Genomic DNA, 25431 nt, shown 5'->3' with positions numbered 1-25431 from the left:
ATCTGCTTCGATGTGATCCACCTTAGAGGAAAGTTTTCCCCGCACTTTAGTATGTTAAGTCCAGTAAGTATTATAGGAGTGTTTTTGTGAATCTGTCACGGTTTAGAAAGAACCTAATTCTCACTGATTAATGATGGAATAGAAATGTGCAAATCTTTGGGCTGCCTACCTGTAGAGTCTGTACTAATGTGATACTTTTCACGCAGAAGCCACAGAGAAAACCCCTTAGAACAAGAGGAATGCTGTCCCTGCAGGAGGTGAAAAACATTCATGTGAGTTCCAGAGCATTGCCTATGTTTTATGTGATACGATGTGATTTTTAAAATTTATTCTTGTTATCTTTCCACAATGCTTAACACAAAACAAAGTTTCTAACACACCTAATAATCATATACATCATATTCCAAGATATAAAACGTATGTCTTTCTGTGTGTATTCACAAGCATGCGCAAATAGTGGTTCCATTTTCAATTTAACTTAGACATAAACGAGTGCTGGCATCTCCTACAGATTGAGCACAGTATATATCTGTGATGAAATGTAGGCTTCTTTATTAAGCATTGTGAGGCCAGAGAGAGTGAGTCGTGACACTTTCTTTACTCCTGCATCACCCAGTCTCAGGGTAATGTATCTTGGTATGGTGGTAGGAGATTTGTGTATCATGTCTTGCAGTATTGTGCTGCCCAAGCTTTAGCCTGTGAGCATGTTTTGTGTAATGCACGTTTGCTTCAGAAAAGAGCCAGGCATGCACAGGGGCAGAGCATTTGAATGCAACAAAAATGGTGAAAGAGAACCGTCGGATCCGCTGTGGTTTTAGTGCCAGCCATAGTATGAAAGTTGGGCTGGTTTTACTTGTATTCTTTTGAAACACGGCCTTAACTTCACCAGTGCTGGCCCATTATTCCTGTTAAGTACCTTGCGCTATCCTATTTCATTAGCTTTAATTTCAAGACTGTGATAGTTTCTGTAGAAAGTAAAAGGTTTGCCAAAAAGAAAATCGGATTAAAAAAAGATTTGCATCCTACTTCCACTCCATTTTCCTCCTGTAACAGTTTTGACATTTCTGATGAATACTTCTAACTACATATTTCCCAACTTGTCAATCTCCCCAGGCTCCAGTTGGGAGCCAGAAACTCTTGCAAGAGCTCCTGTGTGCTGATAATTGGTGCCATAGACCAATGTAGTGACGCTGTCCTGGCTCTCAATGTGACGAAAAAGCAGTTGTCTATGTTGTACACATACAGTGTCTGCTTATGCACCTCTGGACAAAGCATGAATGACTCCAAGTTGTGTAAAAAAGCACCCCTTAATGCACTCAAAGGCCATCTTGCAATACTCTTGTACTGAAACGATAGGTGAGGTGGGTCTCAATTGAGGTCCCCCTTGTCAGGTGAGTGACAAAGTTTGAATGACAAGGTCCAGGGATCAGTCAAGAAAGAAGCACAAGAATCTCACCTGAAGATCCTCAACACTCAGACGCTCCTCCTGTTGGGGGAGGTCATGTACTCCACTATTGCAAAACATGACTGTGTTCGATTCTGACCCTATCCTTGGTTTGGGGCCAAAGTGCTCTGAGATCCTGGGCCATTGTCAATTCTCCTGCAAATTGAGGCCATCAGGGAGGCCATGCTGCCGATCTTCAAAATGTTTCCATGTCCCTCTGACGTGATTTCAGTCCATGACCCAATGCGGCCTCCAGTTGCACTTCTGCCGACAAGCCATTTCCCAGGGCAGAGTGACCCCATACAGAGTCATACTGCTCCTTTTCCAGTACTGGGCAGCTCATTGACTTCTCTGCTACAGGCCTTTGCGCTTGATCCTCCATCTGCACCACCTCCGGCTAACGTTGAAACTGGTTCAGGATTCTTCCCAGGCTCTCAGCTTGACCCAGGACCATCTTCAGTAAGGGCTCATACATTATTGAAATATACTAAAACCAAAGCTACTAAAAAACTGGCAAGGGCTTTTCTCCAGTCACTCTGATAGGCAATGGTACATCCTGAGGATTGAAGACATTTTTAGATATGGGCCAAATGCAATATAAAGTGTTCAGTATGTTCTAAACAAAGGGGGTGACAGTGAGGAGATGCATATTTGCTTCCTCCACTCGATATGAAGGCTTTGTTGAAGCCTTCTCAGCTACAACAGCAAGTCTCCCTCTTTCAAGACGTCACAGACCAGCACCAAGTGGCCCTAGCTTTTTGGCACAACATACGACCACAGAGAGCCTTATGGAGTACGTCTCCATGAATAAAATGAACACAAAACTCTTTACAGACCACTCAACATGAAAGTGACTCGGGGGCAAAAAGTATTTATTTTTTTCTTTCGAGTTTTGCTTTGCTCTTCTTCAATGCAGTTTGCAATCTGATATAGACTGATAGCTGCAGAATCTTTACCTTAGAATATTGCTGGAAACTTTCATTGAACAGCACCTATGCATGGAAGTAGGTGGCGTCATTCAGCTCCATGTGGCATTGTCTTTGTTGTCCACATCGTAAATGATTTGTGCAGTGCTTATATAGCCCCTACCCCGGCACGCTGATGACCCTGCTTTTCTTTCCGCACCAGTCAGTGAATACCTGGAGTCATTTTTTAACTAACCTTTTTTCAACTTTTAGTTGGATATTTTTTTGAGACTGTATCTCCTGGTGTGAGGATGTCCACCAAAAAGGCAGGTTTCAGTCCATGTGGTGCCAGATTTTAGTGCCAATCCCACATTTGGTTTGCCTCTGATATTTGGAACGCAATCACAAGGCCAACGTATGAGAGGATTGCTGCGCCATGCATCCAGAGGTGCTGAGGGAGTGGTCCATCAAGCTTCTTGACCCTGCTGCATTCCCGGACCTGTTGTGACGAAGGTCCTGAGATCTTTTGCAGAGCGGCACCTGGCGATTGTTGTTCAAGTCGTCTGGAAAATCAAGCGCCTCATTTTCCAGCTTCCCGGCCCCTCTGGATCGCCCCCACGGGTCTGGAAGGAGACCCTACAGTTTTTCCACCATCAAGCTTGCCCTCTACACCAGTCAGGCCCCAGGGATCCAGTTAATGAGCTTGAGTGGCACCGGTCCAGTGACTTCGACCTTCCCTGGTGCATGCTACAGTGCCAACACCCTTAAGGCCACCAATACAAGCAGTACCGCCACTCATCATCATTCCTGACATGGAGCCGTAAGGGCATCGTCCAGTGCTGGTTCCAGCGCTGACTGGGGTAAGTCTCACCATGTCTGAGCCAGTGCCTTTTTCCTACAACAGGCCTGGATTAGGCGGTATGGCCCCTTATGGTTACCAGTCCTTAGAAGATCCTGAGGACATGCTGATATGAGGATTTGGCAGATGCCAGTGGACTGGACACCTCACCAGACACTGCCTGGTCTCTCCTACCGTAGCTACAGAGGAGGGTGCTGTATTCGCTACGGTGGTGAGCAGGGCAGCTGAGGTCTTGCATCTTCAATTGACCTTGGTGGTAGTTAAGCTGAATGCCTTGATGCAGGTACTTCAACTGGGAATTACTCCATCTGGACAACTTCTCCCCTTCATTGAAGCCATCGCTGACGTCCTGCTCGGATGCTGGTCTAAGCCTGCAGAGGGGCTCCAGCGCACAGTGAAAATGCCTGTCACCATCACATCACCCCGGCCCAGGGGACCCCAGTTTCCTTACCCAGCACCCCACCCCGGAGAGCCTCGTGGTCCAGTTTTCAACTTCCAAACTCAACCCTGGCGCATTCCCTACCACTCCACCGGAATGGGAATCTGACAGCCTGCATACCTTCGGGAAGATCTCTTCTGCCAGCCTGGTAATGCCGTCAGTGAACACCGCATGCCTTTTGGGCCAATACTCCCCCACGATCTTGTACTCAAATGTGCAAGTGCTGCCTATGGTTTCTGAGTGGGCCTGAGCCGTACTCTCTTTAGCAATTGCTGACTGGAGAGATACAGCCAAGTTCGCTATACGATGTGGGCTGGACACAACAGACTCGCTGGGCAGAGTGATTTCTTATTCAGTGGCCCTTAGGCACTACGCCTGTTTGAGAACCACTGGCTTTTTGGGTGATGTCAAGGCCTGGCTCATGGAAATGCCCTTTGATGGCTCCTATTTGTTTGGAGAGAAGACAGTCTCAGTGCTGGAGCTCTTTAAGGTGAGTAGGGCTACATCCAGGTCCTTCAGCCTTTCCATGGCCCCTCAGCAACCCCTGTCTGCCTTCCGCCCCCATTCGTGGCCATGGAAGGGGCTTCCAACCACTTCTGTAACTTCCCAGCAACCATAGAAAGTTTCCCAATCTTTTTGTGGCCAAGGAAACGGTTTCCACAGACTACGTGTGACGGGTAGCCAAAAGTCAGGCCGGTCCACCTATTCCTTCAGTTTGCCACTCCTCCTCCCCCCCACTGGCAGCCGCAGCCTACAGAACACCTTTAGTTTGCCCTCTGACCATCATGGGCATCCAGTGGGGGGGGTAGAGTACACTATCACCTGCCACACTGGAGTTCAGTAACAACAGCCCATTGGGTTTTGCAGCTCATCCAGTGGGGTTACTCCCTCCTCTCTGTCACCACCCCTCCACATAGGCCACCCACATACAACAGGCTGAAAGAGGACCACTTCTCCTTCCTCCATCAGGAAGCACCGTCCCTCTCTTGGCCAAGGCCAGCATCATAAGTAGGCTGTGGTTGCTATTCCCATTGCTTTCTAGTGTCCAAGAAGGAAGAATGGCATTGTCCTGTCCTAGATCTGACCCTTCTCGACCTCTTCCTGAAAAAGGAGAAATTCAGAATGCTCATGCTCCCACAAATCATGTCTGCCCCTGACTTGGGGGACAGGATGGTAGCGTTGGACTTCCAGAATGCATATTTCCATGTCACTTTACTGCCTGCCCACAGACGTCACATGCAGTTCACGGTGGGCCAGGGGCACTTTCAGTTTGCCATGCTCCCCTTTGAACTTACCAGCGCACCACAGATATTCACAAAAGTAATGGCAGTGATTGTAACTCATCTATGGAGGTCACTGGCTCCAGTTTTTCCCTATCTCACCATTTGGCTGTTGAAGGCTCAAGCAGTCATCTCCCACCTCCATGCTATGGTGAACTACCTGTACTTGCTGGGATATACTATCAACATCCAGGAGTCACTGGCTTTTCGTTGGCATACATTTGTGGCATGCTGTACAAACAAGTCTCTTGATCCCCTCTCTGCTCCTCTCTCCGAGGTTCTTCTGTTGATCCTATCTTTAGTCCAGCAGGAGTCTGCATTGGGCACTCCTAAAGGTTACTTGTCTATCTCAGCCTTCCTTAGGTTGCTGGACCAACTTTCTCTTTTTAAGTCTCTTCTCATGGGTAGATTCCTTAAGGGTCTTACCCATTTGTTTCCCCCCACTCCATTTATCATGCCTCAGTGGGACCTTAATCTTGTTCTTACTTATCTGATGTGTGCTCCCTTTGAGACGTTACACAACTGTCTCTTGCGGCATTTCTTGTCGCTATCACCTCTGCTCGCAGATTGAGTAAGCATCATACTCTTTCTTCTAAACCCCCATTCTTGTCTGTTTTCCCCGACAAGGTGGTACTCAGTACGAGGGCCTCCTTCCTTCCCAAAAGTGGGCACGCCCTTTCATGTAGGTCAATCCATCACTTTGCCTACTTTTTATGCACCCTCACATCCTTCTCATGAAGAGGAGAGACTTCACCATCTGGATATAAAAAGAGCATTGGTGTTCTACCTCAGTCGTACCAAAGATTTCCGGATGGACGATCAACTCATTGTTGGGTATGTGGGTGCGAAGAAGGTGGTGCAGAAGGTTCTTTGCATGAAAAAGTGCTACGCTTTGGCTAAGAAGCAACCCCCTAAAGATTTTCGCACTCACTCCATCAGAGCACCTGCTGCTACTACAGCATTTGTCCTGGATATCTGTCAGGCAGCAAAGTGGGCCTCTGCACACGTTCACAAAGCATTACTATCTGGACAGTCAGGTCCGCAGAGACAGCTGCTTTGGTCATTTGGTCCTGCAGGACTTTCTAGTATGATCTTGCTTCACAGCCCACCTCGGAGGATGGTATTGCTTGGGTATCTATTCTAAGGTGAGGAATCTACAGCTAGAAGTCTCTATCAGATGAACAAGTTACTTACTTTCTGTAACGATTTATCTGATAGAGACATATCCTGGTTGCTGATTTCTTACCGACTTACCCATCCTCCCCACTTGCAAACTGATTTCTAGGGACAGGGCTAGAAGGGCCTTAGTTTTGGCGCACCATTCTCAGTGTTCTTCATGGCTCCACGCTTTGGCGTGGAACATCGTGAGAAGAAACTGACGTCGCTACGTTGAGGCTGCGCCTATATACAACCCCAATGTCATCACAGCGACCACAACGCCAACAACAGAAGTGGAGTCGACCAACACCACCTGACGGCACGCAAGAGTACTACTCGAATAAAAATCTCCGGATCCGGTCTGACGTCTGGGGAATTTCTAAGTTGAGGAATCTACAACTAGAATGTGTCTCTGCCAGATAACTTGTTACTGAAGGTAAGTAACATGTTCTTTTAAACCCTTAAAGAAATGCTAAAGGAGACTTAACTAAGGCCCTAGCAAGACTTAAGAATTTTGGAAAAATTGTCAATTCAAAAATCAATTGAATCTACAGGCAATTTTGTAACCCACTCGTGTGATCAGATTTTGGCTGAGAAGTCCAGCAAATGCAAAGTCATAGACCCCACTGCTGATCCACCAATGTAGGCTCTGTATATACTATACCAAAGTAAGGTACAGTGGAGATTGCGTGAAGGGAAGAATATTATGCATGCATATGGTCTAGAGTTGCATCAACTCCTGGAAAGGGAGGAATTTGAGGGGAGGACCCTTACCCAGTCTCCTCTGCAGAGGAAGGGACCGGAGGTCGAATATGGTGAGGTTGGTAACTGCCGAGACCTCGACCGCTTGTGAGACTTAGCTGGGGACATCGGCAGAGAACGGCATCCACGAGAGCGACCCCACCGCCCCACTCTTCAACACTGTTTATTATAGCTTGGTAGCTGAGAGTGTGGATGAGCGAGTTTGTCGCTGTGTGGAGCAAATGCATATTACTTGGGCCTGGGATGACTGATTGTAGTGCACTATAATAGAAGATTTACTATAATATAAGGCTTACCTTATATACTGGTCACTGCACTTCTGACCCTACAAGGTAGCCTGAGGGCAGGGTGCATGGTTTTGAGTGGGATGGTCACCCCTGCATGAGCACCACTGGAAACCCTAGACTCAATTTTCTGGGCTTTGTAAGTGCAGAAGCCATTTTAAGGTATGTAGTGTACACTGGTCATCACAAGATGTCCAACTACATAATGGCTTCACCGAACCTAGTCATGTTTGGTATCAAACATGTTGGAATCATGCAACTACACCGATCCCAGTGCTAGTTGCATGATACCATGTACTTTGGGGGTCATTTAGAGGATTCTCCATGTCCACCTTGCAGGATCCGTATGCCAGCCCGTGCTGCTGCCGACCCTAGACATTGTTCAGCCCTCCTGTGGGTGAGCCTAACTCGTGCAAGGGAAGGCAGAACAAGAGGTGTGACCACCTCTCCCTTTGAAATTAGTGTCTCTGGGCTGAGGTAAGGTGGCACATTTGGTGCTCTTGTTACATAAACCGGTTTGCACCAGGGCAGGAAACCCTGGTTCCTGCTCTGGCGCGAAACCACACAAAGGACACCCCCCTGTCCAGCTCCTCTCCTAGGGAGGTGCACAGAGGTCTGCCAGGTGGCCACTTGATTCTTCCACCTTGGAAGTAAGATGTGGAGGGGCCTGGGAGCATCTGACTGGTTAGGCTGGGTGGGGGACGTACCTGACCCCCTCTGATAGGTGGGTCACCACAGACAGTGTCCAGCCTCCTTTTAGGGTTACTGAAAGGCTCCCCTAAGGGTGGGTCCCTAGTTCGTTGAGCAAGACTCTACAAAGGAACTCTGCAAGACTCTTCTGCTACCTGGCCTCCGGAACCGCTGCTGGTCTGCCTTAGGAACTGAAACAAGACTGTATCCAGTTGGGAGCGCTCCCACTGCAACATTGTTTCTCCAGCTCCTGCAAGAATTGTGCAGCTTTTGTGGCTGTGCATCCTCCAGGGTCACAGGGACTCTGTTTGCACCAGGAAGCAAGAAGAAATCTCCCTTGGAGTGAAGGAGTCACTCCCCTGCATCCACAAGCACCTTTAGGACAGCGACCGCCTTGTCGATCCTGCTGCCTCATGGGTATCAAGAAGGCTGTGCAACAGAGCTGGTGGTTCTGTGATCTCTTCCAGCTCCAGTTTGTCTTCTATCCAACTTGGGAAGCAGTAAGCCTTTGCTGTGGCCCTCAGGACAGAACCCCTTTGCACTGCATCTGTTGCTGTTACCAAGGCTTATTGACTCTTCCTCCAGGAGATCTTCGAGCTCCAAGAAGCCCAAAACCTCCAGCACTCTACAACTCCAAGAACCGCTTCCACCCTGCTAGTCCTACGGTGTGGGACTCCTTCTTTGTTGTTCTGCTGAGGCCTCCCTGCAACTCCCTGTGCCTGATGCCAGTGGGTCCTCATGGGGGCTCCAACGATTTCTACTGGCACTTCTGCTTGCTGAGAGCCAACCCTGACTCCCCTCCAAGGACTGAGTCGCTTGGACCTTGCTGGACCCCAAAATCCTGCAAACTTCCCTGCAGCCTCTTCCTGCTTTTGCCAATGCTTTTTGGTGGTTCTGCTGACCACTGATCTCTGCAGTCTAGCAACTGATGTGGGACAGCTCGTGGCCGTCTCCAAGTGGAGGTATACTAACGCCCCCATGTAAGTCCCTAGTATATGGTACACAGGTACCCAGGGCATTAGGTTAACAGGAGATCCCCATGGGCTGCAGCATGTATTATGCCACCCATGGGGAGCTCATGCAAAGTGTTCTGCAGGCCTGCATGCACCCTTTTTCATTGCAGGTCACTGCACAAGGTCACAAGTCACCGATATGTCAGTCCCTCCTAGCTCAGAGGGCAGGGTGCAAGTACCTGTGTGTGAGGGTACCCCTGCACTAGCAGAGGTGCCCCCAGGAACTCCAGAGCCATTTTCATGGACTTCGTAAGTGCGGGGATGCCATTTGATGCATATACTGGGCATAGGTCACCTATGCAGAACAAAGCATTTCTTTTGGGAGAGGGGGTTAACACTGAATTTCTTCCCTGTCGCTGGTCGGCAGAATCCCCCCCCCCCTCCCCACTCCACCCAACACACACAAGATGCCCCCCACGCCCCCTCCATCCATCCAAAGCCCCCCCCCAACCACCATACACACACTAACCCCCCACCCTGACATTCACATACTCCCCCGCACCCCCGATCCACCCCTGATCCAAAGAAACACACACCTCCATCCCCTCCGATCCTCACTCACCCCCATACACGCACACACCTGCAGACACTCACCACGCATGCACCTAATCCCTCACGTAATTCATACATGCATACTTCCAGACATGCTCGCACACGTTCTTACACGGAATCACACTGACATGCAGACACACACTCACTTCATTATTCTTAAACGCATTCACTCACACGCATACAAACACGCAAACAACACAACACACACAGACGCATTCACTCACTCACTCACTCACTCACTCATACATTCATGCACACACTCAGACGCACAACACCTCCCAACCTCCTCCCCTGTTGTAAGCCTGACTTAACTTTGTAGAGGAGGTCTTCCGGCAGGGAACGGGAAGGGGCACTGCTACTGCCAGCAGCACCCGGCGAGCAGAACACTGCCAGGCCGTATTACTTGTCATATTATGGCTGGCAGCATTCTATTGGCATGATGGTGCTGGTGGTAGCAGTGCCACCTTACCACCTTCTTCCACCACAAACACTGCCGGATTTCCGCCCTTCTTGTGGCAGAAGTCCGGCAGTGCTCATGTTCTGGCGGATGGTTTTTACCGCCAATATCAAAATGATCACCTTAGTGTTTTCTTTTATGTGTGTGAGTGCTGTGTGACTACGGTGGTATTGCACAAGCTTTGGATGTCTCCTAGATAAGCCTTGGCTGCTCACCCACAGCTACCTCTAGAGAGCCTGGCCTTTAGACACTGCCTACACTACACTATTAGGGGGCACCTGGGCCTGGTATAAGGTGTAAGTACCTTAGGTACCCACCACACCCCAAGTTTCCTACAGATAGTACTAGTGTTTTCTAATAAAGGATACTTTATCTTTGTAACACTTGGTGTGGTTCTTTCTTGTGTGAATATCACTGACTGACTTGGGAATTGTAAGTGCTTTACACTCCTCCTTGATAAGCCTGAGCTGCTCCCCACAGCTACCCATAGAGTGCTTTGGTTATCTGTGCACCAAAACACTATCAATAATAGTTGCATGGATCAGTATAGGGTGACACATCATAGGTTTACACCATAAACTGAGCCAGCCTCATTATAGCAAACCTGACATAAGATATCTCTTGCTTCACTCTGAAGACAGACTTATGCTTAGCAGTTGTTACCGGTCTGGTATATATCAGTGGAGTATTTGCATCCTATGCTAGTATGCTAAAGAGCATTTATACATGGTTTCACCTTCAATAGGGGGTGGGAAGGTCCCTTTTCTCCTATAACAGATGATTAGGTTTTTATAGCTCTTGCTTTTGTACTATTTTACTAGTATCCCTAATAGGGAACTGGGGAGATTGTCTGCTCTTTGGGCCTTTTATACCACTGAGAGTATTGGTTACTGTTGGAAGTTGGCTCTGTATATACTATCTCAAAGTAAGAGATAGTGTGCACAGAGTCTAAGGGTTCCCCTTAGAGGTAAGATAGTGGCAAAATTTGATAATTCTAATGCTCTATTTTGTGGTAGTGTGGTCGAGCAGTAGGCTTATCAGAGGGTAGTGTTAAGCATTTGTTGTACACACAGGCAATAAATGAGGAACACACACTTCACTCCAGGCCAATCGTTTTTATATATAAAAATATATTATCTGATAGAGACTTCTAGCTGCAGCTTCCTTACCTTAGAATTCCCTGGCGTCCGCTTCGAATCTGGAGTTTTTTGTGAGCAGTACCCTGCGCACGCGCCGTCGGACGGCGTAGTTCTGATCCACGTGCGTCGACCAGCTCCGCGTGCGTCGTCAGCGTCGTTGGAGTAGTCTATGACGTCACGGTTGTCTATATAGACGCCGTCTCGGCGCGCGTAAGTCAGTTCTTTTCCTTCCGTGCCAGTTAAGCGCAGTTTTGGAAAGAGCTACCCTGCTTCGACGGTTTGTCGACGCTTTTTTGACTGTTTGGAGAAAGACAGGATTCAAGCCGTGTGGTGCGTGTCATCGCACCAGGTCGGTGACGGATCCGCACGAGTTTGTCTTTGGTGCTTGGACAAGGACCACGATTCCACCTCGTGCTCCAATTGTCGGGCCATGGCGCCGAAGGCCTTGAAGGAGAGATCCCTTAAGCTTCTTGCGGCCCGACATTCGTCTTTGGTCGGTGCGACTCAGCGGAGGTCCCGCAGTAGGAGGAGGTCGCGGCACCGCTCCCGGAGCCCCAAGTCCTCTTCCTCGCACTCGAGGTCATCGGAAGGTAAGAGGCACAAGAAGAAGAAGTCCAAGCGGACTTCGTCTTCGCTACGCCCGTCGACCAACGAGGCATCTAGGGAACGTCGACATTCCGAGCGCAGTTCTGCGGAGCCGTCGCCAGGCTCCTGTGAATAGGACGGTCAGCCGCCGCCATAGACCCGCTCCCAGCGACCCTAGTTTCCTAACACAACACCCGACTCCTGAGAGCTTGGTTGTCCAAGCCTCTACTTCACGTGGTGCCTTCCCTTCCCTTCCGCTCCCCCGGATAGGGAATCCAAGAGGCTGGATCAGCTTGGAAAGAAGATGTTTTCTTCCACCAGCCTGGCATTGAGGTCTGTAAACACCTCTTGTCTATTGGGCCGTGATTCCCATACTTTATGGGATACGGTGGCGCAAGTGCTGCCCCAGGTCCCGGAGGGCGTGCGGGACACTCTCACCCAGGCTGTAAAGGATGGGAGAGATGCAGCCAAGTTCACAATCCGGTGTGGCTTGGATACGACCGACTCACTGGGCAGAGCAATTTCATTGTCATTGGCCCTTCGTCGCCACGCCTGGCTACGTTCTACTGGTTTTTCAGGGGATGTCCAGTCCAGCTTGATGGACATGCCCTTTGATGGCTCTCTCCTTTTTGGCGAAAAGGCATACTCCGCGCTTGAGAGTTAAAAGGATTCTCGAGCCACAGCCAGATCCTTGGGCCTTTCAACGCCGGCACAACAGCAGTCTGTTTTTCGCCCCTTCCGAGGCTTCGGGAGGGGTGTGGTGCCACGCCAGACACAATTTATCCACGTCCTCAAGCTTCACAGCATCCCGGTAGAGAACGCGGTTGTGGTATCATCAGATCCAGAGGGTCTGGCCAGAGGGCGACCGCCACACAGCCCCCCTCCACTGCGCCCAATCCCTCCTAGTGTGGTTCTGCGGGATCACGTCCGTCCAGTTGGAGGGAGGATTTGTTTTCATCTCCCTCACTGGCTTTCCATCACCACGGACAAGTGGGTCCTGCAAATCATACGGAAGGGCTACTCCCTTCCCTTCCAGTCTATCCCTCCTTCTATCCCTCCGACAAAGGAATGGCTGATGGAGGACCATTTATCTTTGCTCCGCGAGGAAGTTTCGGCTCTTTTGGCCAAGGGAGCCATTGAAAGAGTCCCGATATCAGAAGTAGACAGTGGTTGTTATTCCCGCTACTTTCTGATTCCCAAAAAGAAAAAAGGTCTTTGCCCTATTTTGGATTTAAGGGACGTCAATCTCTTCCTCAAGAAGGAGAAATTCAAGATGCTCACTCTTGCTCAGGTTTTGTCTGCCCTAGACCAAGGAGACTGGATGGTAGCGTTGGATTTGCAGGATGCGTATTTCCATATTCCTATCCTGCCAAGCCACAGACGTTACCTGCGGTTCAAGGTGGGCCACGAGCACTTTCAGTTTACCGTGCTTCCTTTCGGTCTCACCAGTGACCCTCGGGTGTTCACAAAGGTGATGGCGGTGGTGGCAGCTCATTTGCGCAGGTCAGGGATTTCAGTCTTCCCCTACCTGGACGATTGGCTGTTGAAGGCTCCTACGCCCCAGGCTCTCGTCACCCACCTCCAGACGACGGCAGATCTCCTGCATTCGCTGGGGTTCACTATAAATGTGCCGAAGTCACACCTGACTCCCTCTCAGAAGCTCTTTCATCGGAGCTGTTCTGGACACAGTGCAGTATCGGGCTTATCCTCCCGATCAGCGGGTTCAGGATATTCAGGTTATGATTCCGATGTTTCGGCCTCTATCCTGGATCTCGGTGAGACAGACTCTGAGGCTGCTGGGACTCATGGCTTCCTGCATCCTGTTGGTCAAGCATGCCAGATGGCGCATGAGGGCTCTGCAGTGGGACCTGAAGTTCCAATGGGCACAGCATCAGGGAAATCTTACCGACGTAGTTCAGATCTCGGAGAGGACTGCGGAAGATCTGCAGTGGTGGCTAGTGAACTGCGAGTGGGTCAAGGGCAGACCCCCCCTCCCTTCCCCAACCAGATCTAACGGTAGTGACAGATGCGTCACTTCTGGGATGGGGTGGCCATCTGGGGGAGGTGGAGATCAGGGGTCACTGGTCTCCGGCGGAATCCGGGCTCCACATCAACTTGTTGGAGCTTCGGGCAATCCGGCTAGCATTAAAACCATTTCTTCCTGTTGTGAAAGGGAAGGTGGTGCAAGTGTTCACGGACAACACTACCGCAATGTGGTACTGCAACAAGCAGGGCGGTGTGGGGTCGTGGACCCTTTGTCAAGAGGCTTTACGCCTCTGGACATGGCTGGAACAGCAGGGCATGACCCTGGTGGTTCAACAACTGGCAGGTTCTCTGAACGCCAGAGCAGACGAACTCAGCCGAAAATGCTTAGAGGATCACGAATGGTGTCTCCATCCGGAGGTGGCGCAAGGACTCTTTCAGCAGTGGGGAGAGCCTTGGTTAGATCTGTTCGCCTTCGCAGAGAACGCGCAATGTCAGCAGTTTTGCGCGTTGGAGTTTCCAAGGGGGCTATCGCTAGGCGACGCTTTTCGTCGCAAATGGAGTTCAGGCCTCCTGTACGCCTTTACGCCTATACCACTTCTGCCCAGAGTTCTCAAGAAAATCAAGAACGACTGGGCCCAAGTAATACTTGTGGCTCCGGATTGGGCACGGAGAGTTTGGTATCCAGAGCTTCTCAAAATGAGCATCGGTCCTCCAATCAGGCTGCCTCTTCGGGAGGATCTTCTGTCGCAGCAGCAGGGGAAGGTGCTCCACCCGAACCTGTCAACTCTGCGCCTTCATGCGTGGAGATTGAGCGGCGACAGTTGATGGTTTATGACCTCCCTCCCGAGGTCTGTGATGTCATTCTGGCAGCCAGGCGTCCCTCTACTAAGTCGATCTACGCCTGCCGTTGGAAACGTTTTGTTTCTTATTGTTCAGAGAGGTCTACTGATCCTCTTTCTTCTTCTCTGTCTAACATCCTTTTGTTTATTTTGTCTCTCGCCCAGCAGGGTTCCTCCTTGGGGACTCTCAAGGGCTATCTTGCAGACTTATCGGCTTTTCTTCAGTTGCCTGATCAACCATCTCTGTTTAAATCACCTATAGTACAGAGGTTTTTGAAAGGGCTTGTACATCTGTTCCCCCGTGCCTTTCTTTATGCCCCGGTGGGATCTTAATCTGGTTCTTACCTTCCTTATGTGTGCTCCTTTCGAGCCCTTGCATAACTGTCCTCTCTGGCTGCTCACTATTAAGACAGCCTTTTTGGTGGCAATTACATCTGCCAGGAGAGTGAGTGAGCTGCAGGCTTTGTCTTCTAAACTTCCTTATCTCATGATATATCCTGACAAGGTGGTGTTAAGAACTCGTGCCTCTTTCCTCCCCAAGGTGGTGACCCCTTTCCATCTGGGTTAAAATATCACCCTGCCCACCTTCTTTGCACCACCGCATCCCTCCAAGGAAGAGGAGCGTCTCCATCGACTGGATGCAAAAAGAGCGTTATCGTTCTACCTTGACCGCACTAAAGAGTTCCGGGTGGACGACCAACTCTTTGTGGGGTACGTTGGTGCAAAGAAGGGTCCAGCAGTACAGAAGCGATCCATTTTGCACTGGGTCGTTCTCTGTATAACAATATGCTACGCTTTGGCGAAGAAGCAGCCTCCTGAGGGCTTGAGAGCTCATTCCACTAGGGGGAAAGCTGCTTCCACTGCGTTGGCACATGGCGTACCGGTGGTGGACATATGTCAGGCCGCAACGTGGGCTTCTTTACACACGTTTGTGAAGCACTACTGCCTGGATAGTCAGGTGAGGCGAGAGGGGCATTTTGCCCGTTCTGTCTTGCAGTACTTCCTTGTATTAAAAAAAAAAAAATCTCCTTCAGGCCCACCACCATGGCTTATAGCTTGGGTATCTATTCTAAGGTAAGGGAGCTGCAGCTAGAAGTCTCTATCAGATGAACAATTACTTACCTTCGGTAACGAAGTATCTGGTAGAGACTCTATCTAGCTGCAGATTCCTTACACCCACCCAAGCCTCCCACTCTGGGGAAATTTTTTCTCACGTACATGTGTGTGTGTGTGTGTGTGTGTGTGTATATATATATATGTATATATATATATATTTCATTTTGGCAACTTTTTGCCTTTCTTACAGGCATGATAGTGTTTTTCTCCAAACAGTCAAAGCGGTTAAAAGTGTATTGGTTGGTTCTTCCATGACTCTGTGCTTCTGGTGTGGGAAGTTGTGGAAAAGAACTGACGTACGTGCGCCGAGACGGCATCTATATAGACAACCGTGACACCATAGACGACTCCAACGACGCACGCGGAGCTGGTCGATGCACGCGGATCCAAACGACGCCGTCCGACGGCGCGCGCGCAGGGTACTGCTCACAAAAAACTCCGGATTCAAAGCTGACGCCAGGGAATTCTAAGGTAAGGAATCTGCAGCTAGATAGAGTCTCTACCAGATACTTTGTTACCGAAGGTAAGTAACTTGCTCTTCTTAATTTATTTTAGAACCACAAGATTCAAGATTTGAAGTAAATACATAAAATGCAAGGTACTCCACACAGGTAAGTAAGGAACCTTGAATCAGAGCAGTAACATGCACATTTTTAGGTAAAATGGCAATAAGCTATTTTAAAAGTGGACACAGTGCAAAACTCAACAGTTCCTGGGGGAGGTAAGTAAGGTTAAGTTTCTGAGGTAAGTAAAGCACTTACACGTTCAGTTTCCTGGGCATAGTTCAAGGGAACCCCCAAGTCACTGCACCAGCAACCCAGGGCCAATCAGATGCAGAGGTCAAAGGAGGGCCCAAAACACATAGGCACCTATGAAGAACAGGGGTGCTCTGCGTCCAGTCTGCCAACCGGTAAGTACCTGTGTCTTAGGAGGGCAGACCAGGGGGTTTTTGTAGAGCACTGGGGGGCACACAAAACACACCCTCAGCTGGACAGGTGTAGTGTGCTTAGCAGGCGCCGGGTTTTCAACAGGGACCCGGGGGTCACTCTAGCGGTGCAGGCAGGGCACAGGGGGGCTTCTCGGGCAAGCCACCAACTGAGCTAGGCAGAGGGTCGCCTGATGGTCACTCCTGCAATGGAGTTCGGTTCCTTCTGGTCCTGGGGGCTGCGGGTGCAGTGCTTGGTCCAGGCATTGTGTTCTTTATTCCAGGCAGTCGCAGTCAGGGGGAGCCTCTGGATCCTCTCTGCATGAGTCGCTGTGGGGGTCCAGGGGGGTCATCTCAGGTTACTCATGAGGTCGCAGTCGCCTGGGAGTCCTCTCTGCAGTGTTGGTTCTCTGGAGCTCGAGCCAGGGGCGTCAGGTGCAGAGTGTGAAGTCTCACGCTTCCGGCAGGAAGATTGAGTTCTTTCAAAGTTGCTAGAAAGTTGCAAAGTTGTTGCTGTTTTTTTAACAGTGCCGCTGTTCTCGGGAGTTTATTGGTTCTTCGGGTTCATGGCAGTCCTCTGAAGCTTCAGAGGTCACTGGTCCCTGTCGAATGCGTCGCTGTGCAGTTTTCTTTGAGTCAGGAGACAGGCCGGCAGGGCTGGGGCCAAAGCAGTTGTCGTCTCTGCAGGGCTTTCAGGTCAGCAGTCCTTTTTGTTGTTGTAGGTTGCAGGAATCTGATTTCCTGGGTTCGCCCCTAAATACTGAATTTAGTGGTGTGGTTAGGTCTGGGGACAGTAGCCATTGGCTACTGTCCTTTAGGGTGGCTACACCCTCCTTGTGCCTTCTCCCTGAGGGTAGGGGGGCACATCCTTATCCCTACTGGGGAATCCTCCAAACTCAAGATGGAGGATTTCTAAAGGCAGGGGTTACTTTAGCTCAGGGCACCTTAGGGGCTGTCCTGACTAATGGGTGACTCCTTGTTTTTCTCATTATCCTCTCCTGCCCTGCCACCAAAAGTGGGGGTAGTGTATGGAGGGGGCGGGCATCTCCACTAGCTGGAGTGCCCTGGGGCATTGTAACATGAAGCCTGAGCCTTTGAGGCTCACTGCTAGGTGTTACAGTTCCTGCAGGGGGGAGGTGTTAAGCACCTCCACCCATTGCAGGCTTTGTTTCTGGCCTCAGAGAGCACAGAGGCTCTCACCCCAGGGGGTCAGACACTCGTCTCAGTGGCAGGCTGGCACAGACCAGTCAGTCCTGCACTGAAGGATTGGGTAAAGTATAGGGAGCATCTTCTAAGATGCCCTCTGTGTGCATTTTGTAATAAATCCAACACTGGCATCAGTGTGGGTTAATTATTCTGAGAACTTTGATACCAAATTTCACAGTATTCCGTGTAGCCATTATGGAGCTGTGGAGTTTGTTTTGACAAACTCCCAGACCTTATACTTAATATGGGTACACTGTACTTAAAATGTCTAAGAATAGACTTCGATACTGTAGGGGCATATTGCTCATGCAGCTATGTCCTCGTTTGTGGTATAGTGCACCCTGCCTTAGGGCTATAAGGCCTGCTAGATGGGTGACTTACCTATGCCACAGGCATTATTTTGTGGGCATGGCATCCTGTGCCCTTTTCTCCCCACCAACACACACAATCTGCAATGGCACTGTGCATGTGTTAGGTAAGGGGCCCCTTAGGGTGGCACAACACATGCTACAGCCCTTAGGGACCTTCCCTGGTCACAGGGCCTTTGGTACCACTGGTACCTTTTACAAGGGACTTATCTGTGTGCCATGGGTGTGCCAATTGTGGAAACAATGGTACATTTTTAGTGAAAGAACACTGGTGCTGGGGCCTGGTTAGCAGGGTTCCGGGACACTTCTCAGTCAAGTCAGCATCAATATCAGGCAAAATGTGGGGGTAACTGCAACAGGGAGCCATTTTCCTACAGTTACTTTGTCCCTTTGTACTGTCAAATAGGTTAGCTGTGGTGCTTCACTTGTTGAGGGGTACATTTATCTTTTTCCTGTGATGTAGGAGTCACCTGTGGCCTAATGGTTAAGGTCACGGATCCTTATCTTGAAAATTGAGGGTTCTACTCCAGGAATGTTTTTATTATATTTGCTACTTTTCCTGGGGGTTAAGTCTTTCACATGCCATATGGTTAGTCTTGTTCTCTTCATTGATGGTAACTGTTTGTTTCTCTGCACAAGATACTTTATTTTGTTACCTTTTGATGTAGGTCTGATTAGGATATACTTTCCCATGTGTGAGAGGTTCCGCTCCATGGCCAGTTTTGCTACTCTGTGTTCTAACAGTGTGGAACTGCAATTATGTTCTGTTCCAGCTAATACCCAGGCAGATTTTGCAGTACACAAAATTGTCCATGACGGTTTGGGAGATCTGGACAGATTTTCTGGCTGAGCCTGGGAATTCTTGGGTGCTTGCACCGATTCTCGATGTGGGATCAAGTAAGGGCTTGATCTTCCATCTGTACGCGGCACTGAAGGCGGGCAATCGCTTCGACCTGGAGAGGGTTTGCGATGGACCTAGAACGTGGCCTTGGGAGACCAGCTGATGGATGGGGAATGGAAACATGCTGGGGCGCAAGTGCATGATATGGCTTGCAACGCACAATTTACTTACACCATGCTTATCTCTTCCCACAGAGATTACATAGGACTGTATCTACCAGGTTGGTGGCCTGCCCTCGATGTGATGGCCAACCTTCCCAATTTATGCATATGGCATGGTAGTGCTCCAGACTGAGAGTACTTGTATGGGGTAGTGAAAACATTGTGAAGGGTACAGTGGGGAGTAAGGCACTGCATACTGGTCCTACTGACATGTCCAACTAAGGGGAGTAAGATGAGGTACCACTTTGCCTTCTTTGGACAGGTACTGTCCCAGAGACACTTAGCTGTTCAATGGCCGATGGCTGGCAGATCTTACGGAATGGGCAGTGTCTGAGTTATGCAGACTCTAAAAAGTGTGGAGGAATGAGCATGCAGAGCGTTATCTTGAGCTGTATGGTGTTGTGCTTGATAGCCTGAAGGACGGTGACCAGGAATCTGGGGATGACTCGGATCGACCTGCGCCGCATCAGGGACCTCTTTTGACAGCGAGGGTGAGTCTGATGGGAGGATGGAGCAATGAGCACCACATAGGAGCCCACTACATTGTCTGACAATGTAGTTGGATGCAAATATTTAGGTTTATCCACACTGGCGACTGCAAAGCACTGTTATCTTCTCATCCTAGCCCCTACTCCCATGTCCCCTCTTCCATCCCCAACCACCCCCCACCCCCATGCCTATGCTTATGAAAGTGTGGAAGTGTGGTCTGTTTTTATGGCACTCTACCACGATGTTAAAATATTATGATGCAACTATCATTCATTGCAAAACTGTTAATAAAAACAATTAAAAAAATCGGTTATGCATTGGCCAAAAAGCAACCCTCTGAGGGCCTGCAGGCTGATTCCAACGAAAGCCAAAGCTGCAACCACTGCATTAGCTTGCAGAGTTCTCCTCCTGGACATGTCGGGTCGCGATGTGGACATCTTTGCACACGTTAACTAAGCACTACTGCCTTGAAATTCAGGCCCGATGTGACAGGCATTTTACCCTTTAGGTCCTCCAGGATGTTTTTTGTCTGAACCAGTTCACATGGCCCACCTCTGGAGAGGTATTGTTTTGGTTTGTATTTTAAGGTAAGAAATCAGCTGCCAGACATCTGTATCAGACAAACAAGTTACTTACCTTCTGTAACACCTTATCTCATTGAAACTTCATCTAGCCACAGGTTCCTTACCGACCCTCCCGACCTCCCTGGTTCTGCAAACTGGTCTCCCTATCTAAAAAGGTCCTGGTAGGTCCTTAGTTCTGCTCACTTGTGAGTCAGCCTTCTGACATGGCTCAGTGATTCTGCCTTGGAAATAGTCACAAAAAGAAACTCATTTCAGTACTCTGGGATGGCATCTATATAGGCATCGCACACGCCAGACCCAGGGGTACTGACATGGAGCCAGTCGGGCCACCTACTGGCACACAGAGGTACTGCTCACGATTGTGGGTAGGTGGTACTGGGGATAATTCTAAGATGAGGCCTCCGCAGCTAGATAGAGTCTAGCAGATAAGGCGTTGCCAAAGATAGGTAACTTTTTCTTTGGTGGGACTCCAGCCTCCTATAGCATTTCTGCCTTTGATGATCCCACAGGTCCTGAAGAAAGACAGGTAGGACTAGCACAGTGGAATCTTGTGGCCCAGGTTGAGGCTGCAAGTGTCTGGTATTCCGGACTGGTGACTGAGCATCTGCCCTCTACTTCAGCTTTCTGTTTTTGAGGACCTGCAGATCCAACAGCAAGGTAAGATGATGCACTCAAGCCTCTACAGTCTCACACCTTCATAGGTGTAGATTGAGGCGACCCAACTTGAGGGGCTTTGTTCTACCACCTGAAATAGTGTTTGTTTTCTAAGCGGCTCACAGCTCGTCCACCAAATCAGTTTAGTCATGCTGCTGGTGCACATGTGTGACTTTGGTATGAAGAGAAGCAGATTGAGTCACTACAGGCCAGATTGTCTGCTGTGCTTCTGTTTATCTTTGTCCGGCAAAGCTTTGCCTTGGTATTTGGTAACAGTTATTTATCAGTCCTTTTGTCCTTCCTTTGTTTCCTTGATTAGCCTTGTTATTCTATTGTGATGTTTTTTTTCTAAAAGGGCTTTTATGTATGTTTCAGCCTGCCCTGTTCATTGTGCTACAGTGAGATCTCAATTTAATTCTAATGTTTTAGATGTGTGCTACCTTCAAGCCTTTTTATTGTTGTATTCTGAGATTCTTGCCACAAGAGACCATGTTTCTCATTGCCATCACTTTTGCGCATTGTTTCAGCAAACTGTAGGCTTTGTTGGTTCAGCCTCCATATACTAGTTTCTTTCCTGACAAACTGGTGCTTAGGACGTCTAGATTGTTTCTTCCTAACTTGGTGTCACCTTTCCGTGTTCTGCAGGCCATCACATTTGTTAAAATTCATTTATCTGCCACATCCACCTAAAGACAATATGCTACACCAGTTGGATCCACTGTGTGTCTTCAGTTTCTATATTGATGGGAAATAATAGATATCGCATGGATGATAAGCTCTTTGCTGTGTACACTGGTGTGAGGAATGGAAATGTGGACCAGAAGCAGACTTGTCCAGATGCATTGTCCTCTGTGTAGTAAGCTAGCTCTGTATATTCTATACCAAAGTAATGTATAGTGGGCACAGAGTCCAGTGGATCCCCAGAGGTTTTATAGAGGCTAAAGTAGATAATATGAATGCTCTCTTTTGTGGTAGTGAGATCGAGCAGTTAAGCTTATCAGAGGGCAGTGCTAAGCATTTGTTGTACACAGTCAACTCAAAGCCAATGTTTAATGTATCAAAAATATATTTTGTTACTTTATTTCTAGTACCAAAGGGATCTTTCCTGCAGGTAAGTACAGTTTCAAGAATGTATCACTTTCAATTATCAAATGCACTTTATTTAGAATTCACAAGTAAAACTGTTTACAGGTAAGTAATGCTTTTCAGTTTCAAAAGCAGACAGTGCAATTTCTCATGCAATCCTAGGTGAGGAAAAATAACAATGCAATTTGCAGATAAGTACTCAACTGTAGATCCCAATCTTCGGGGGTTAAGGTGTCCACCGGGCAAAGTTTAGAAAGACACCAAGGGTGCACCACCAGCAGCATGGGCCTGGCCGGGTGCACAGGTCAAAGTTGGTGTTGGGCGCCCAGAGGAATCCTATGGAGACAGGGGGTGCTGGGAAAGAAACAGCTTGCAGGTAAGTACCCGCAACATCAGGGCACAGTCCTGGGGGTTTTAGATCAGCACTGGGGTGGCCACAGGTTAGCACCAAACACACACCCTCACTGGCACAGGGGCGGCCGACTGCAGGGTGCAATTACAGCTTCGGGCACCCAATGCTTTTCAATGAGGGAACCTCAGGGGGTCACAAAGATGCTGCAAGCATTGTCCAGGGAGTCGACCAAAGAAAATCAGCTGCTGGACAGGTAAGCAGAGAGCTCATTGGACTTTGCTGAACCGTCGGTTGGGTTCCCCAAGGCTAGGGGGCTGCGTGCATAGAGGTATCTTTAGGTATCGGAAATCTTCACCTAAGCTGGTCGCGTTCAGGGGGTCTTCTGAATTTAGGCTGCAGGTGTTGTCGTGTTGGTCTGGAGGGGTCAACCCAGGGTGGACTTGAGGTCGGAGTCACCTTGCATCCTTCTCTGGACTGGCAGGCCACCTAGATATGGTATGTGGGTGGTGGGTGCAGAGTGGGCAGTACTTGCAGATCCTGGGTGGTTCTGGAGTCCTTATTAGAGGTTTCTTTGTGGACAGTGCTGTTATCCTCAGGAGTTCTTGGTCCTTGGGTAGGCAGGCAGTCCTCTGGGGGTTTGTAGAGGTCGCTGGTCCTGCAGGACGAGTCGTAGCAGGAGTCTTGAAGCTGCAGACAGGCCAGTAGGGCTGGGGAAAAGTCAGTTGTCTTCTGTAGTCTTCTATGCTGGTGTGACTCTTCAGTACTTCTTGTCAGCTCGCCAGGAATGTGAAGAGCAAGGTTCCGGGGGGCTCCTAAATACTAGATTTAGGGGCGTTAAAGGAGTCAGAGGGCAGTAGCCAATGACTACTGTCCCTGAAGGTGGCTAAACCTTTCTTGTGCCCATTCCCTTTGGGGAAAGGGGGAACATCCCTAACCCTATTGGCTAATATCCTCCAAGGCAAAATAAAAGATTGTCAGGAGTGGTTCACCTCAGCTCTGGGCACTGTAGGGGTGGTCCTAGCTGGGGTGGGCACACCTCCAGGTGTTTACTAATTTTCCCACTGGACCTGCTGCCAAAAGTGGGGCTTGGTACAGGGGGTGGGCATCTTCCAGTAGCTGGAGTGCCCTGGGGCAACGTAACACAAGGCGCACCCCCAAGTGTTGCTATTCCTGCAGGAGGAGGTATGAAGCACCTCCACCCAGAGCAGGCTTTGTTCCTGACCCCAGAGCACAAAGGCTCTCACCCCATGGGGTCAGAAGCGTGTCTGTTAGTGGCAGGCTGGCAGTGACCGGTCAGCCTTAGCTAAGGGGTTAGGTGAAATACAGGGGGCATCTCTAAGATGCCCTCTGTGTGCATTTTTCAATAAATCCGACACTGGCAGTAGTGTGAGTTTATTGAGCTAAGAAGTTTGATACCAAACGTCCCAGTCTTCAGTGAGGCTATCATGGAGCTATGGAGCTCATAATGACAAACTCCCAGCCCATGTAATCAATATAGCAACATTGCACTTATAATGTCTAAGAATGGACTTAGACACTGTAGAGGCATATTGCTCAAGCAGTTATGCCCTCACCTGTGATTCAATGCACCCTGCCTTAGGGCTGTAATGCCTGCTAGAGTGGTGACTTCGCTATGCCATAGGCAGTGGTTTGTGAGCATGGCGCCCAGAGAGGGATGCCATGTTGACTTTACCTTTTTCTCCCCACCGGCACACACAAGCTGCAATGGCAGTGTACATGTGTTTAGTGAGGTGTCCCTCAGGGTGGCATAATACATGATGCAACCCTTAGGGACTCTCCCTGGCCACAGGGCCCTTGGTAACACTGGTACCTTCTACAAGGGACTTAGCTGTGTGCCAATCCTGGAAGCAATGGTGCAGTTTAGGGAAAGGACACGGGTGCTGGAGCCTGGTTAGCAGGTTAACATTCAGGCAAGTTAGCATCAGATATCAGGGAAAAAGTGCCAAAAGGGGCATTTTTTATTACTCTTTATTGAAGTTTTTTAAAAGCAGTCCTCGATTACATAAAAATTACAGAATTACCCAGCAGTAATTAAATTGCTGTTGCCCAGCTTCTCATCACTGCATACCATAATTTACTGCTCTGTTTTGGTGGTGTCAACATTTCTTTGCAACGCTGTAGAACATAACTTGGTAAAACAGTAGTAACCAACAGTAGCTGTAAACGGTATTGTGGCTTACCACTTGTCTGTCTGATAAAATGTGAGTATATTATGGGTATCCATATCATACCTTTCTATTCATTTGTCATCCACATGTGTGCTTGTTACCTCCTTGAGACCCTACTCCACCTCCATGTATGTATCCCATACTGTCCCATAGGCCCCACCTCCCACTGCTCTATACAATTTCTACAGGGCGTACTCTTCTGCAGTCTCCCATTGTCTCATATCTTTTTATCCAAGAATGAATGTCCTTAGAGGTGCAGGAAACTTGCAGGATATAAATATTTGGCTCTTTAACAGCACCCGAGCCATATCTATATATTTCACCTGGTGTCTAGGCTTTTTGAAGCTGTGTAATATACCCAATAGACATACCATAGTGTTTTGTTCCAATGTTTTCCCATTTATTTCACCCATTGTTCGCACTGCTCCCTGCCAGTACTGCTCAATCTTTGGGCACTCCCACACCATGTGTTGAAACCCAACATTATCCTCCTAGTACCACAGATATGTGGAACCAACCCCAGCGTACATGCGGACAAAACTCCCCAGAGTAAGGTACATCTGGTAAATGTAATTAAACTGTATATTTCATCCTAGTGTTTAGCGACACATACTACACAGTCCTCCGGGCCTTAACCCAATTCTCATCTGCTGTCACCTACTTGCCGTTAAAGCCTCCTCCTCATGATAGACATTCACCCCCAGGGGCCTGAAGGACTCATACTGTCATTCACTATCAACACCGGAACTACTCCATGTTCTGGGTCTGACAGTGGACCCAGCAGGAACGGACTCGATTTACTCCAGTTTACATTCAGTCCAGAGTAGTCACTAACCTTATCTAAAACATCAATTACAGCTAGGGGTGCCTGTAGGCCATCCCACAAATACATCAAGGCATCATCAGCGGACAATGAAATAATTTGTGATCTGTCTCCTGAGCTAATGCGCCAGGTTGCCTCCCAACTTCTCAAAATAAATGCCAGGGCTCCATAGCCATGGCCAAGAT

The 25431-nt window shown here is 49.0% G+C and overlaps 1 protein-coding gene across 1 annotated transcript in view; it reads left to right on the top strand.

The window, feature by feature from the left end:
- DNAAF9 (dynein axonemal assembly factor 9) overlaps positions 1-25431 on the top strand; it is a 597478-nt gene that overhangs the window by 552836 nt on the left and 19211 nt on the right. Inside the window, exon 35 of the mRNA XM_069205040.1 lies at positions 207-272. Coding sequence (XP_069061141.1) covers positions 207-272 — 66 coding nt within the window. The remainder of the gene's footprint in view (positions 1-206; positions 273-25431) is intronic.

This window comes from Pleurodeles waltl, chromosome 1_2, assembly GCF_031143425.1.
Source record: "Pleurodeles waltl isolate 20211129_DDA chromosome 1_2, aPleWal1.hap1.20221129, whole genome shotgun sequence".
NCBI classification, from domain to species: Eukaryota; Metazoa; Chordata; class Amphibia; order Caudata; family Salamandridae; genus Pleurodeles; species Pleurodeles waltl.
Note: the sequence above shows the minus strand (reverse complement) of the source record. Positions and strands in the feature narration are given on the sequence as shown.